The sequence below is a fragment of the Scomber japonicus genome, chromosome 7 (assembly GCF_027409825.1).
Source record: "Scomber japonicus isolate fScoJap1 chromosome 7, fScoJap1.pri, whole genome shotgun sequence".
NCBI classification, from domain to species: domain Eukaryota; kingdom Metazoa; phylum Chordata; class Actinopteri; order Scombriformes; family Scombridae; genus Scomber; species Scomber japonicus.
The window spans coordinates 15,505,398-15,522,018 of record NC_070584.1 but is presented as its reverse complement, the minus strand read 5'-3'; the positions used below and the strand labels follow the sequence as shown (position 1 = coordinate 15,522,018).

The 16,621-nt window shown below is 41.7% G+C and overlaps 1 protein-coding gene across 1 annotated transcript; it reads left to right on the top strand.

Annotated features, from left to right (window-relative positions):
- The first annotated feature begins 85 nt into the window (after positions 1-85).
- On the top strand, positions 86-14,926 carry cdc34a (cell division cycle 34 homolog (S. cerevisiae) a). The gene is made up of 5 exons (XM_053321685.1): positions 86-498; positions 9,828-9,914; positions 10,131-10,228; positions 11,603-11,737; positions 11,855-14,926. The coding sequence occupies exons 1-5, from the start codon at positions 316-318 to the stop codon at positions 12,075-12,077; spliced, it is 726 nt and encodes a 241-aa protein (XP_053177660.1). The 5' UTR covers positions 86-315; the 3' UTR covers positions 12,078-14,926.
- Positions 14,927-16,621: the final 1,695 nt, after the last annotated feature.

Sequence of the window (16,621 nt, the reverse complement as noted above, 5' to 3'; positions counted from 1 at the left end):
AGAGACTATTTCGACAGTCGTAACCGGAAACTGATTAGCTAATATGTTTGAGTTGACAGCAGTAGATTCAGATGATCGGTAATAACTGGGGCTCCCCGGGATTGTTCACAACAACAGAGGAAGGCGCACCAGCTCTGACCAAATACAGCCGAGTCGCGTTTGTCAGGTCCCGTTTAGGAAGCATACAAACGGAAAGTAACGTTAACGCGTCCCCGCTGCTTCTCCTGCCCCTTTCTTCTCTGTGAGCTGTTGTTTGTACCGAGCTAGCTTTGTCCTTGGGTCGCTGATATATATTTATACAAATCGTTGTGGAATATGGCTCAGCATGGACATCATGTAGCCAGTTCCCAAAAAGCACTAATGCTGGAGATGAAAAGTCTCCAAGACGAGCCGGTCGAAGGGTTCAAGATAACTTTGGTGGACGAGTCGGACATGTACAACTGGGAAGTAGCGATATTCGGACCCCCAAACACACACTACGAGGGTGGTTATTTTAAGGTGAGTAGCTAATGTTAGCTAGCAGTCGATCTATTGTTCTTTAGCCAGTAAAGAAAGGTTGATTCATACTCCTAAAGAAACAACTTCATGTAACATTATCCGTCTTCATGAGCACCGGCTGATATCGTTAACTTAGCTGACTGTCAGTTTCCTGTTTTATTGTGATTAAAAAAACAGCTTTTTCTCGTCTTTGTCCAACTTTAAATGTACTCAGTTGAGTCAGAAAGATCACATTTTAGTGCTCCCACAAAGCAGACATTGTTACTTTTCTTTGTCTTTAGCTTATTTTTCTTTTGAAATAGAGATCAAGTGAAGGTGTCTCTTTTTTATAGTGGCGGTCGACACATTTGACTGACTAAACTTTGTGTTAACAGGAAACAAAGGTTGTTAGCAGAACTGCCTTGAGCTTAAATGTTAGTATGATTAGGCCAGTTCATCATCTTAACTGATTCAATAATTTCCTTTGTGTTAGTCACTACTAAGTTCATCAATAGCCCCCAGGTTGGAGAGGCTTCTTTTGTTTGTGTATGCAAATCACCATAAAGCACATAAACCTTGCTTTTGAAATGCAGACAGCCCCAGTCATCATTGCTTGTCTGATTTATGTCAGCTCATAATCTATTCAGTTTGTTTTCAAGCACTCTTCCTCCCCTGAGAGTGAAGATATGTTGGTTTCACAGATCTGTTATTCCCATTTTGTGATGTCTTTGTGATACTGATAAAGAGTTATCAGCTTCTGAAAGGTCTCAGTTGAATAAAATCTAGGTTAAAACTTTTTTTCTCTGGCTCTTAGGTTAATGCTGAATGATATAAGATGTTTTTTTTAAGTGACCGCAACATCAGCTGTACAGACACTGGCATGGCTCTGATCCTTGACATGTGAACTACTGGTTGTTTGTAGTTTTTGTTCAGTTAAAAGTTGGCATTACGTGCAGATGGACTCATATTTGCTACTGTGGGCTACACACCCTGCAATGTAAATATAGACTGGCCTTGCATGTGTTGCCATAGCAGAGACTGTTCATTTGAGTCAAACGTAAACAAGTGTGTAAAAATCAACTTCAGATGTTACAAAATGCTGAGGGTGTTGTTTTTTGTTTGTTTTTTAATACGTGTCATATGTATGGTCAGATATGCTATATGTTTTTAACTTCAATCATATGTTTTCAGCTTTCCCAACTAGCTGAAAAAAAAAATGTGGATGCAGGCAGCAGGTCTGTGCACCTACTACATGGTATCAGAAATGGCTATCCAAAACAACAGTAAATAATTCATCATTTCATTTGACATAGCAGAGGCCTCCCTGCTTTCCTGCATACAGTCTGAATTTAATATGTTGAAACCCTAGAAACCATTTTTACAGAATAATTTATAAAACAACAAATACTTCATACTCTAGAATCTCTCAATTGAAGATATTTTATGAAATGACTGCTATCAGAAATCAACTTAACATGTGTAGCATTGAACAATCATTATGTAGATTCTGTAATGAGGAGGAGGAAGTTGTTGTTTATGTTGCAAGCATGTGGGCCAATATCCTAAATTGGTTAAGGCCACACATTTATTTTAAACATACACCTTTAAACATTAGGTTGGGTCTGCTGGATGTAAACTGTCCCCAAATAAGAAATACAGTGACTCTGTTAGGTAAAATATTTCTATTAAAAGCTCAATCAAGAACTAATCTGAATTTAAATGTCTTTAAAAATGTATCCTGAAGCAGATTTCATTGGGAAAAACACAATATTAGATGGAAATAGATTACCTTAGTGAAGAGAAGAACTATACACATTTAAACACACTACCTGTCATATGTATGTTTTACAGTAGTTTCTAAATTTACTTTGTCATCACATTATGATAGCATGGTGTGTGTTATGTGTATTATTTGCCTGTATGAAATACTGAGGGGGTTTTTTGCTCACTGTTTCAAGTCTAACATGGGTATTTGTCCCATGAAGCACTTTGATTCATTACCTCAACTAGCAACGTCAAATAAAGCGCTGGTTGGTCTGCTTCAAACGTGCCCTAGATTATTTTCTTGTATATTAAACAAAAGATAATGAGTTTCTATTAAAGTGGTACAATAGTGCCATAATACTGAGGGGGGAAAACAGGAATAATATAGGTCAGGGCCTTAAAACAAGATTTAAATTTGTCTTTAAAGAAGGCAAAAATAATAACAATAATAATAATGATAATAATAAAGAAACACATACATACATACATGGTGTCTTTACAAAGGCTTTTTGTTTTGGGCTCATGATGCTAAGTCTCGCATTAGCCATAGTTGTTTTCATATAATAGCACAATTGTAATGTATAAGTGATGGCTCCCACTGTGTCCCAGCATATTGTAACTGCTCTCTGATTGTAAACCATCACTTGAGCTGCACAGTGCTCGTTGCTCTGTGAATCCAGTACTTTAGAAGCTTGTTCATTTCGCCCCTGGTCTTTTTCAAGCCTGTAAACAGAAGCAGAGGGCCACAGCCAGGCTACCATAGACGGTGCAGTGTGTCTGTGTGGGGTGCTGTGTACAGGATTCCTTTGTCGGGCCAGGAATGCACAGCCTGGCTGTGAAATCCACCGCATGGCTGTGACTCATTGTTCTGTGCTAGGTTTCCATCCAACCAGTTCGCCATATTCCTTAAAAAAAAAAAACAAAGCAAACAGCCTGTCTTGACCAGGTTAGCCGCACAAACACGTACTTATGACACACTGTATGTGCGTGTTCGTCAGAAACAAGGCAGGTAGTGACATCACATGAAACCTGGCTGAGTTAGGCCTTTTATTTTGGGTGTAGCTCACACAGAGTCGAGCTGACAAATGTATAATGACTGCAGGCACAAAGTGGACTGTGACATATCAAAATGTCACTTAGATAACGAAGATCCACCATAAACAAGTAAACACTACATAAACTGAGCGTTGATCAGCACTTCAAGTCCTTTGTGTGCACGTCTTCAGCTTTGTCAAGTGAACTATCACTGCAGGCTCTGAGGGTCTGGTGGTTTCTGGCAGGGGGCCAGTCAGGGTCCTGGGACATGTATGAAGCAGAGCAGCCAGGTCGTCTGTGCTCAGAGTGGACAGTGTTTAACAGTGACTTACTTTACATGTTGTTATTCATTCAGTTTACATGTCCAGTAGGTTCAGTGATTTATGATGTGTAAACTGCCTGATTTATGTAGTCAAACTCAGTGTTAACCTGAGCTTTAAATATGGACACTTTGTTTTCAAATGTTAATCACATGGATGATCTTACATGCTGTCAGGTTTATCATTTCTACTCCTGACCAAGACATAAAACATGTCCTGATGTCAAAGTTGTGTTCTAGCTGAGAGTAATTAGTGGTGGATCACTGGTCTTAACTAATACCATTTATGTATTTAATGTCTCTTTGTTTAGAGACATGTTGACCTGCTGCCATTAGTTGATTCATCAACAGAAAGTTAACCTGCAACTCTTTTGATAGTCAAATAATTGTTATTTTTCAAGCAAACATCCCAAATATTCCCTGGTTTCAGCTTTCCAGATTTGAAGATTGTCTGCTTTTCTTCATCATTTCTGACAGTAAATTGAATGTCTTCAGGTTTTGAACTGTTGTTTGGACAAAACAAGCAAACTGAACACATCACAGGGGGCTTAGCATACACTGTGAATTAAATTTTTTTCCACAATTTATAGAAACATATTTACAGACTGAACGATGAATTGAGAAAATAAACAATAGATCAGAAAATGAAAATGATCAGTAGTTGCAGCTAGCACGTAGCATGAGCTAATGCTTCATGTTGCTTGCAGCATTTCTAGCCTTGTAGTCACTGTCCCTTTATGGGCCTCTAAAATATGTGAACCTCAACGATAAATACATACTGAACTGCATAAAATACACAGAGCACAAGACACAAATAATTTAGTTGTGACTACATGTTTCAGTTTGAGATTAAAATGTTCCCAATCATGACCCAGTTTTGATTTTATAAAACATTAAACATACAACACAACCCAAAAAACCCTAACCCTAACCCACAAATCCTCCCCGGTACCACCAGCCTAGTATAATCAATGATCAAAAGTCAACATATTGAATTAATAACATGGCAGTGATGTGATCTTATCGGCTTCCTGTCCAAAATTTTAATTGCTCAGTGCTCATAAATCATCATAAGAGGCTTGAATGTTGCACAGTAAGTTAAATGTTGGACACATTAAACTATGAAGTGATAACAGTCTCTGAGTCTAAATGTATGGAAGTTTGACATTTAAACTTGCCTCTCAGATTTCAGGTGTGAGTCTCACATGTAAGGCCGATACATTTTACTTCCAAAACCTGTTTAATATATTGTCCGTTAATCTAAATTTAACTTGTCATGAGGACCTTTGAGCCCCGAGGGAAAAGCAAACTGACACACGGTCGGGCTCTTTTATTCTGTAAGCTCTTCTTTCTCTTCCGTCTCCGTCTGTTCTCTCCTCACCATTTTTTTGACAGTTTTGTAAAATCAGGAAGTGACACTTTTTACTTTTATGAAACGCCTTTTTAAGATCAACCAACATCATACTTGCCTGTATTTAACATTTCAATCTGGGAACATTCAACAAAGCGTAGCCCCTTTGCTTCACTGGTTGTTTATTTGTTTGAGATGGTTGCATTTCCTCAAAAAAAGTACCCAACAAGCTACTTGCTGCTGATTTGAATCCCAGTTCTGCCTCTCTGAGATGTGTTCTGATACCTCCAATATAATCACTTTAAATGATGAAAATGAATATCTGAAGAGTTAATAAGTCACAGAACATAATTGATATGGTCCTACTGACTTCACAGCGAGCCATTACTAATTACAGCACTTTTTTGTATCTGCTTCTTGGGTTTATAAAAACAACAGCAGCCCTTAAAGGCTCCAGAAACTCCGCTCGAGAGCTATGACTTTGCTTTTTCTGCGACCCCAGAGACTGTCGATTCAGATTTGACCTCTTTGAGCTCCGTTTTGTGTCAGAACAGCAGAAAAAGATAGTGTGTCCTATATCTACAAATATGAGGTCATCTGGGTGTGTTTCACATAGAGGTTTCTCATAGTGATGTACAGCACAAACTATAGTGTGTGTATATGTGTGTGTGTGTGTGTGTGTGTGTGAGAGAGAGAAAAAGAGAGAGAGGGGCGACACAGGACTTCATATTTGTATTTGGATGTAATTACGATGTAAATGGGGTCTCTGCAAACTCTCAATGAATTATTTTCTCTATTAAATGTCCAAAAATGGTGAAAAATGTTGACCACTATTTCCTAAAGCCCAAGGTGACGTCCTTAAATGTTTTTGTTTTGTCCCGACCAATAGTCCACAACCCAAAAATATTCAGTTTACTGTCATAGAAGAGCTATAGCACCAGCCAGGTTTTTAGGACTTAACTTTTTTCCCCTTTAAAATACGACTCATACTGAATAACCGTTTATCAAAATAGTTGCTGGTGAATTTTTTGTCTATAGATGAATCGGCTAATCGTTGCAGCTGTGGACGCCTTCATGTGTGCTAGCTTAAAGTCACTAAATGGAGACAGACCAGTTATTCCCAGAAAACATGAGTAAAGGTATGTTTTTCCCTCCGGTTGCGGCCCAGGCCTGCCTGTCGCTACATCTGTCAGCTGACAGTTGTGCTGAGCAGCTGACTGTGTCTGAGCCTGCCTTCCTTCTCTCTCTTGTTCATGCTGCTTCACTCGAGCTGCTTCACAGGCTCCATGCTAGCCTTGCAGCAGCAGTGGGGAGGGGAGGGTACGGGCAAGAGGACCCAACCCGGTTTCAGAGGGCTTGGCTGGGCTGGCAGAGTCATGTTTCCCCCCTCTGGCTGTGTCACACAGAAATAAGAGCAGGGCAGAGGAAAAGAGAGGGAATAGAGAAACAGCCGGATCGAGAGAAGGCAGGGCCCTTCCTCGCAGTGGTGCCCCCTTTGAAAGGGGAGCCTCCTGCGAGCAGAGGTGAGTGTGAGGCCCCAGCAGACACTTATAACCTTCCCCTGAAGCCTATAGCTGCCTGCGTGCTCTGTTTCTCTTCCTGCACCCGTGTGGTAATCACACCTCTGAAACAACGCTGCGTAAGCTGTTTGAAATTTCAGTGTGTAACAAAACTCCAGCTTTTGATCCTTTTAACTTCTCTTCTACTTCCTCCTCCTTGTGGTTGGAGAGCTGTGTTAATGAGGCAGGGGCCTGTTGGGTATGAACATGATAATCTCTCGTGTGTGTTAAACTGAGGAATTTACACAAGGATCTTTTTCTTCATCATTGTGTGTGTGTGTGTGTGTGTGTGTGTGTGTGTGTGTGTGTGTGTGTGTGTGTGTGTGTGTGTGTGTGTGTGTGTGTGTGTGTGTGTGTGTGTGTGTGTGTGTGTGTGTGTGTGTGTGTGTGTGTGTGTGTGTGTGTGTGTAAGGAGGTGCACCGGGGGAACAGAATGATTTGTTCTGTTCAGGGTCTTCGCATTGACCTGGTTTACTTCGCTTGTCATTCTCCACAGGTTGGGCACGTCCTCCCTCCTTCCTGCTCTCTGTCCTTCTCTTCAAGGCAGTTTTTTTTTTTTTTAGGTCACAATCCAAGAAAGATTTCTTCATAGAAAGATCAATCTGACGTGACCTGTATTCCTTTTTCTCCCGCACCTCATGTCCACCTCTCAGAGCAAATCACTTTCTGACCGTGTAAGCCAGCAGTAGCATGTTGCAACAAAATGTACCAGCACTCTGTGATAAGCAGAGATCTCATAAGAAGCGACACCTCCTTCTCTGGTACCTGTTACTGTTTGATCCAGAAAACCTCTCGGGAGAAAGTAGGAGCAGAGATACGGACCCGTTCAAACATGAATAAAAGAGAAGCAAGAAAACTGATATTAGCTTTCTAAGACCCTGCCGCATCATCACAACTGCTCCTCCTCGGTCTTGTGTTTCTGCTCCTCAGTCTGGTTGATGAGATGCAGCATAGTGAATGAGCCACGCAGCCTGTCTAAATGCTATTTGTATGCATAGAGTTTGTTTGCATAGAGTTTGTGGCATTATGTTACGAGGAAAATGGTTTTAAAGCCTTCTGGCTATAGGCCGCATTGTGAAATCATGCTCTTACCTTCTTGCAGGGATCAATGCTTATCCTTAATGCATATGGCTCATTAGCATTCAGACTTACATGTTTGTGATAAATGAAGCTGTATTACTGGCAGTGTTGATGGACAGGTCAAAATTTAATATCCATGCATTGTTTCTTGCTGTACATTTGCCTCAAAGTTGGACATAATATATCTTCTTTCATGTTTGACTGTCTTTTTGTTTCCAAGGTAGCTCAGAGAACTGTGCACTAAACATCTCAAACTTTCAGGAGCTTTTCGTTCTATTACTTCTTGTGTTTTTTTTTTTGGGGGGGGGGGCAATCTTGGAGCACAAACAGCCCACATTGTCCACTGACACAGGTTTACACTTTGCCGGGATGCTTTCTAGTTCTCCTTTGCACCATTTCCATCACCCTTTTTTAAATTCTGAGAGTCACACTGAATGGCCACTGATGAGAGCTACCATGGTGGGATTTATTTAAAGAATCCTGTATCTGCCAAGCTGTGTCTTATTGGGTCAACAAAAAAAAAAGTGAGTCGGACATGATGTTGGACGGATGGAGAGAGGGGAGGTTTCCTAACTATACAAGCTAGGATTTTCTTTGTCCAGTTCTCAACCAGTGCACAGATATGATCTTAGATGCTTTTTATATTGTTTTGGAAGACAAACCAAGCCCTCACTGTGGCCTGCCTGGTCCTCCTCCACCTCCTGGCTGCTATGTGCTGCACTACTGCCAGCCTGTAATGTGTACAATGTTGGCTTGAACCTTGCACTCTGAGGGCCCGCCAGCTTTCTGGCAGAGTCCGTCAGAGCCGGGGATTTTATTGTTTTTGTTTTGTGTTTTCCTTTTTTTTTTTTTTTTTTCCTACAAGCGGCATTCTCTCAGGACTGTGTCAGTGTTTCCTCTCCGCTCTGGTTTTAATACAGTGAGAGCAGGTTTATTCAGCTCTAGCGGGTTGCGGTAAACAACAGCGGATTCTGTGACTATTACTGCTCCCACTCGTAGCATCTGGTTCTGTGCGTTGATGTTTGGTTCAGGGTTAAAGGCTTCAGTGCATGCAAAGAGGGATAAAAGCTTAATGTTAGAGCAAAAGTATTATATAGAGCGCAACTCCCTTTTATTCTTACTGAAACACCCCCCCACCCCCCTCCTCAGCCTCGTCCCACTACCACTACCACCCCATCACCATCTCCCCTCCCTCCTGCTCATTGGTTCACTGTGGCGAGGACCAGCTGACCATGCCGAATCAGCGAATGTGGGCAAGTGTGTGTGTGTGTGTGTGTGTGTGTGTGTGTGTGCGCGTGTGTATGATGGGGGATCAGCAGAAGGTTTCATGCTGTGAGTGACGTGCATGTGTGTATAATCAGTGTAGTCTGTGTGTATCTCTCCCCCCCCCCAATCCCTCCCATAGCACGCCTTATGGAACAGGAGGAGGGGTCCTTCAAACACAACTCATAGTTGTCTTTATACAGTGTGTGTGTGTGTGTGTGTGTGTGTGAAGTGGGTGGGTGGGTCTGGTGTTAGTGCAGGCACATATAATAGCAGAACACGGGTGGGTACTGGATTGTCTTGGGTTGCAGTGACAGCTGGAGAGGACAAACCCCCACAATGTCTTCGCACCACCAACCAACCAGCCCCCTCACTCGCCCCGTGTTTCTCTAAGCTGCGCACACTCGGCAGCTGAATGCACAGCGACCCCCCCCCCCCCTCCCTGCACACCATATTACATTACACTGTCATTAGCTCCTCCATGCCCAGCCACCTCAGTAGGGTTTGTCATGACTCCACAGCTACTATTTTTAGGTTTTTCTCTCAATCACCATTGAAGCTGATCTGCATGATTGTGGAGGTGTTTCATTCAGAAGCTTCTCATTGCCGCCGGTGCTGCAAACATAGGTCTTTGTTAAGAAAAGCTTTCATATTGAAGCCCTCACTCCTCAGCGTGTGTGTGTGTGTGTGTGTGTGTGTGGGATTGTACAGACTTGCATTTAGGATTCAGCCCTGGGAGACTGCGAGTGTGTCTGTGTCCATCAGCAAGATAGTTTTAGCATAAGTATTCTGTGTGTGTGAAGCCAAGCCAGTACACACTGTAGCGCTGAAATAATATGAAGGATTCGTCCTCTAGTGGAAACAGTTTTCCCAAATGGTAACAGTTTGGTGTGAAGTAGTGAAGTAGTCCCGACTTGTCTGTCAGAAAGGAAGAACCCTGCCTCTCATGTTGCTAATATGTATCCTCTCTCGCCCTCAGGCTCGGATCAAGTTCCCAGTCGACTATCCGTACTCTCCACCTGCTTTCCGTTTCCTCACCAAAATGTGGCACCCTAACATTTACGAGGTAATGACCTTTTTAAATGCTGAGTCTAAACCAAATATAAGATTTAATATATTATGAAATATAGAAAGCATTCATATATTAAGATATTTAATAAAGACTGTATATACAAGGGTCCTGATATTGTATTTGTCTGTATTTATAAGTATAAACTGCATCTAAGTGGTAGTAACTAAAACATTAACTAAACATGCTGGTATATAATCTTGTGTCCACTAGAACGGGGATGTGTGCATCTCTATCCTGCACCCACCGGTGGACGACCCACAGAGCGGGGAGCTGCCCTCAGAGAGGTGGAACCCCACACAGAACGTCAGGTACGCGATATGATGTTCTCCATCCAAGTTTATGTAGACTGAGACATGGACAGCAGGGTTAATGATATGTTGAAAAAGGTTTGGAGCCAGTGTGCGGGTGTCATCATTGATGCTTATGTGTACAGAACTACACTGCTCCTCATATGTCGTCGTCCACCAATCAGTAAAGGCTGAAGGCTGAACAGAACATGTCCGTGTTAAGTGCAGCTTGTAGCCAGTTTTTAAGCAATACCAGACTTACTTCCAGCCACTATCCAAACCCCCAGCACAAGTATTACCTTCCTCACAGGGATTGATACAGTGTCCCTGCATTTCAGATAATCCTAGTAATGACTTTGTCGTGGTATGACAGGCAGCCTGAAACGTTTCCTTAGTCATCTTTGGTTTGCCAAAGTAAGCATTGTCCTAATGCAGCTGAAAGCACCAGCTGTTTGGAAATGTCTTCATTGTGGATGTTTTCAGTGGTTGATTGAATCCAGAGTTCAGCAGAGAAATTAAAGCTCTTCAGTAGAAACGTTCAGATCATTGTTATTAAAATCGCTAATGTGATTAATACTGACCAACTCAACAGACACACAACATTTCCGTCCCAGGTTTCACTCCATTTGTTATCGGCCTCCACTTATGTAAGATCTAGAGGCAGTAATGCTACTGTAAGTCATTTATAATCTGCAGGTACTGGCTCTACTTAAAATATAAAGTTAGGCAGTTGTTTTTCAAGCATGATGTGTAATTCATAACTCTGTATTTCAGATATTTACTCGACACACATTTATTCAACCCCTGCAGCTTTTTCTTGTACGGTTTATATTCTTCACATACACAAACTCTCATAGCTGCAGAGAAGTGTGTTCACAGTAATGATGCCTCTGTAACTCCCGAGCTGGTGAGTAAAACAAACACAAAACAGTCCCACAGTTTGGTCCAAGGAGAGAGAGGAAAGCTTGTGAGAGAACTGGGGGAAGATCCACACATATGAAAACAGTTTTAGGAACCAGATAAACTGTACCTGCCAAGCCTTTTACACCCTTTATATGCTGATCAGTCTCTTGATAAAGTATAAATAATGTCTTTAATGAGCAACTGTTGGAGTTGAGAGCTAAATTCAGCAGAATGAGACAAATAGATGTTCAGGAGTTTAGCAGATTGGTTGTCAAACCCTAACCTTCATGTCTCACCCTCCTCCTCTCTGTCCATCTGTCTTTGTTTTTTTTTCCATCTCTGTACACCTCTTTGTCCCGTGTTCTCAATGTCTGTTGTCTCGTCTTACCTCCACCTCCACCTTCTCTTCCCTTCCCTCCCCCCATTTCCTGTTCCTCCTCCTGTATTTGTTTCACCTTTCCTCTATTTTAATCTCTCTCCATTCTCTCTCAGGACCATCCTGCTCAGCGTGATCTCTCTGCTCAATGAGCCCAACACCTTTTCTCCGGCCAACGTGGACGCGTCCGTCATGTACCGCAAGTGGAGGGACAGCAAGGGCAAGGACAGAGAGTACATTGAGATCATCAGGTACCCTGAAGAACACACGCAGAGAGCACTCTTCCCACTTAATTTGGGAGCTTGTCAGTGCTGCAAGTACGGGGGCCAAAGCCTTATCTCATTCTCTCCTTTCTTTCCACCTCACAGGAAGCAGGTGCTCGCTACCAAAGCTGACGCAGAGCGGGACGGCGTCAAGGTTCCCATCACGTTGGACGAGTATTGCGTACGCACCCAAGTCCCACCCACAGACGACGGTTCCAACCTGTTATACGATGATTACTACGACGACGAGGACCTAGAAGACGATGACGAGGATGACGATGAGGACTGTTGCTATGACGAAGATGACTCGGGCACGGAGGACTCCTGACCTCGCCTCCCTGTGATGTTACTCCCGCCCCTCGTCGTCCCTGACCACTTCCCCCCCCACCCCTCCTTCCCTCTTCTGTCATGAACTGAACTTTAATCCCACCCCCTGACACCCCCACCCATTCCTGAACCCCATCATCCTCACTTAGCACAGGCCCCCCCTGTCCACCTGTCACACGTGCAGTCAACAATATGCACACTAAAACCAGATGCATTGAAGAAAAGAAAGCTACAGAGTTGTTTTTGTTTGTTTTACGTTTCTTTTTTAATTTTTTCATTTCTGAGTAGAGGTTACACACATGAACAGATTGAGTTTTGACTTCCTCGCCTGCACTGATAACAAGAACTGGCTTGAATTCCCCCAAAGCGCTTTATCTCAAAGTCCTGCCCCCAGTTTGGCTTTGAGTGGAACAAAGCCTGTCTGATGGCCAAGTTTCTTTTTAAAAATTTTGGCCAAGGATCGGGCGTGCCTTTTCTTGACGTCATCAGTCGGGAGGAAAGCAATGTCACAAGTCAGATCAGAGTAAAACAAGCAGAGGGAGCTAATTTAGGAGAAATAGGCGTACAGTGCAATTTTGTGCATGTGTTTAAAAGCTGAGTCACTTCCGTCTCTGAGCCGTGCGAGTGTGTAAGTGTGTGTGTGTGTGTGAGAGTGTGTATAAGTATGTGTGACCTCTGGTTTGAAGCCCTTTCATGCTTCACCTCTGACCTTTTTGAGCCGCAGGGCTTGTGCTGCTCCATACAGGGAAGTTATCCATTTCAAAAAGCCGTTCACTCCCTCGTGCCTTCCCTCACTCCCTTTTTCTCGCAGACCTGAATGACTTGTATTAGGGGTCAGGGTCGGGGGATGCATTCAGGCTCACAAGGTCTCAGGTGGGGGAGATACTGTGCAAACAGCGCCCTCCTGATGGAACAACTTTTATTTATAGCAGCACCTGTCAGATTTGTTCGGGGTTATATGTGAGTGAGAAAGGTAAGATCGAACAGCTGAACTGAAGAATGGAATGTAGATGAGAATCCCACAAACGTCCTCTACCGACCACCACGCAGCCTTCGGCGTACACGCACCTGCTACTAGAGGCCTGGACGCATCAAGAAACGGCTGGCCCAAGGCTGCTGCTCATGAAATCAAATGTACTGTATTTAAAAACCTATGCAGTCAGTTAATCTACTTCATATGCAGTGCTTTAAATGTGGCAGTTAAAGCTGAGCCTTTCCAACAGTGGCTGGAACACCTCGAGCCAGACTGGTCTGACAGCTCTCAACCCCAAGTCTGTATCTGCGAGGGTTTCGGACTGACTGTGTCCTTGGTTTAGAGACAGACATGTGCAGTCGCATCCGTTTTTTTCTGTTTATACTTGTTCGGTGGTTTGTTATTCTAAGCCAGAGTAGCACATTGTCTCCAGAGCAGAAGATTGGACACCAGCCCTTCTCAGAGCACACCCCCTAGAGGTGACTGCGTGTACAGGATGTGTTTTTGTTTTGTAACCCCCCCCCCATTTGGCCGCAGCCATCTTGACTCACCTGAATCAGTGATCCCTGTTACCTCACTGGAGATCAGGTAGCAGCGTGAGTGATTCACGAGAAGGAAAAATCTGTCCAATGTATATGTAGACTGTTTGTCTGTCTGTCTCACCGCCAGGACAAAGACAAAACGTTACCACCACCCAACAGTATTTCTGATAAAACTGTCAACATCACGGCTGTAACCCTGTTTCTGTTATGTGTGTGTGTGTGTGTGTGCGTGCGTGTGTGCGTGTGTGTGTGTGTGTGTGTGAATATTCTCTGATCGTTTATAAGGTGCGCTCATTTAACAAGGCGAGATGTGTGGAGAAGAAGCGCACAAACGAGAAAAAGGCATGGGGTGGGGGTGTAGAGGGGTTGATCTTTGAGCATGAACAGGAGAATGTGGTTCTTCACTAGCATGCTGTTATGACGTGTTTGTGGTTTTAGATCTGCTATAAGGGTCCCGGATTGTGTCCATGGACAAAGGTCCTCGCCTCGATTTTTATCTAAAACGGTTGAATTGTGAATGGGCTGAGGGTTGTCTGTTTTTTTTTTGTTTTTTTTTTGTTTTTTGGGGCTTCTTTTGCTGTTTTGATGTAATCTTTTACTTCCAAATTGTGGTGTGAGCTGCAATGTTTTCTATCTTATATGTATTAAGTGCTAAGAATATTGACCTGATTGTTTAAAAACCCAGGATTGTTTATGGAAGAACAAATAAATATACCAATGGATCACAGAAATGTCAACAACAACAAAAAAAAAAGAAGAAGAAAAAAAAACAGAAAAAAGTTGTACAGTACCAAACTGACACATCCCTAAATATTAAACACTCAATCAATAATTGACTGATTAGCGTTACACGGCCCTTCAAATGATCCTCCTTCCACCCTGTGTTTCGATGTTTTCGGGTGAATGATATTTCATTTTTTTGTCAAACTACTGTTACTTCTATCGTCTTTCCTCCCTGCTCGCCCCCCGCCTCCACCCCACCCCCAGTTCTCTGAGCCCTGATTGGTGGCAGCATCACTGGGGTGGGGTGGTGGGGGGGGACCCAGCAGTTAATTACAATAAAACAACAACAAGCACCTCAGGAAAGAAAAGAAACGACAACCAACAAACAAACAAACAAACAAACATCCTTTTCCATCTGAGTGAACCTGACCCCGGGGAGTCTCCCTTTCTGGCTTCACCCGGCTTCAAAGGACTGTTTACAATCTCTACCTTGATATGCACATGTGGATATTTTGACGATCACTTGATGTTTTTTTTTTTTCTTGTTTATATTTTCTTTTTTCTTATGGTTTGTAAATCTATTTAAAATCTGAAATAAAGATCTTTATTAGATATTGATTGATTTTATTTAATTTTTTTTTTATTTAGGAGGGTAAATAGAGTTTTAAAGGTATATTTATTTATTTCTCTTATAGACACTGAGTGGTGCGAGTCAGCGAAATATGAATGAAACTCAGGGCTAGCTCTGAGAGGTAAGACTCATGTTATTCTTTTTCACTCTCACTTAATGGTTTGTGAAACTCTAGTGGAACTACAGTGTGAGGGGAAGTGGATGATGATATCTGTACCCAGTAGTCACACTGTGAGACTCAGGGTGGTGGAGCCTTTTAAAGGATTTCCTGATGCTTCTATCATCTATCTGTCACAAAAGGGGATTTAAGAAATAGATATAGTCTTCTTCTTCTTGTTCCCTTATTGTTTCCAGGAAATGTAAAGATGTGGAAGAAACAATGGTAAGACTTTTCTGTGTGGTTTTGTAGGTCTGTCCTTATAACATGCTTTCTGGCATATAGTGAAAAAGATTAAGAATGGTCAAAAATGTTAAAAAAAAGCAAACTTCAGACCTTCAGACAGCAGAAGTTTTGGTTAGATGGTTCATTAAGAAATTTTAAAAATATGTGGTTTCAACCTTGCAGATCATCACCAGGAGATAAGGCTCAGGTATTATTAAAATTCCTCTACATGTAAGTGCCTGAAGTTTGATGATTTGTACATGTTTGGACACTTTCTTTTAACTATCTTCAAAAGCACCTATTAAGTGCGTCCCACCCCTTGAGCATATCACTATCTTTCTGATCATGTAGAGTAGACAGGTAAATATTTCATGACATGACATTACAACTTGTTTAGATTATGAATCTTTACAGACACTTAAGAGTTAATATGTTATGATATTGCTTAATAGAAACCAAATACAGTGTTCTCCATCCACATACACTGAATAAGTCAGTGTTGTTGGAAAATAATGCATAAATATGATAGCTACCAGACACTATAACTAAAAGCAATCTGATTTGCATCTGGAGTCAAACGCAGGAGTCCAGCAGTGAGGTGTGTTGGCACTGAATCTTTGTTGTTAGTCTTACTCTTTATTATTCTGCTACTTATTCCTCTTATTCTACTGTCTGTGCATTGTTCTTTTCAACTGCTGCATAATGTGTGCTAGAAAATCAATTCAAAATTTCTACCATGTACCATCATTCAATACAATTCTGAGGCTCTTTAATACTATTGTTTAATATTTAGATTGGTATATATGATATATAATATTATTTATATACAAATATGTGATATATATATATATGATACATATATATCATATTGATATATTAAAAAAACAGTCATTGTTTGTTGTCAGGTGACCGTATATCTGAATAATAAGTCAGTGAAATAACTCCAAATGATTGTGCTAACAGATGACTCAACAATATTAATTTAGACACAGAAAAGTAGTTTAACACTTGACACTGAAATCACTGATTTACCAGACCTTTCTCTTCTGTGTTAAAGACTATTTTAACATTATTTATACATTTTTGGCAGTCATGATCTTGGGAACCGTGTGTGTGATGATACTTTGACTTAAAGGTCCACTTAAAGGTCTACTACTAACTGAGCTTTCATCAGCTGATGAAAATGTTTTTTAAAAAAAGAGAGAGAAAAAAAAAGGTTGGAATAAGTAGACTTTTGAAGTGAGATTATTATATAACACATTCAAATAATAATAAAGGCATTGCTGTATGGTTC

What these genes read in the sequence shown, in the direction of transcription:
- cdc34a (XM_053321685.1), top strand. Translation starts at nt 316, where the DNA reads ATGGCTCAGCATGGACATCATGTAGCCAGTTCCCAAAAAGCACTAATG. An exon ending in GGCACCCTAACATTTACGAG is followed by an intron (nt 9,915 to 10,130) that starts GTAATGACCTTT and finishes TGTGTCCACTAG; the next exon opens with AACGGGGATGTGTGCATCTC. An exon ending in GAGTACATTGAGATCATCAG is followed by an intron (nt 11,738 to 11,854) that starts GTACCCTGAAGA and finishes TCCACCTCACAG; the next exon opens with GAAGCAGGTGCTCGCTACCA.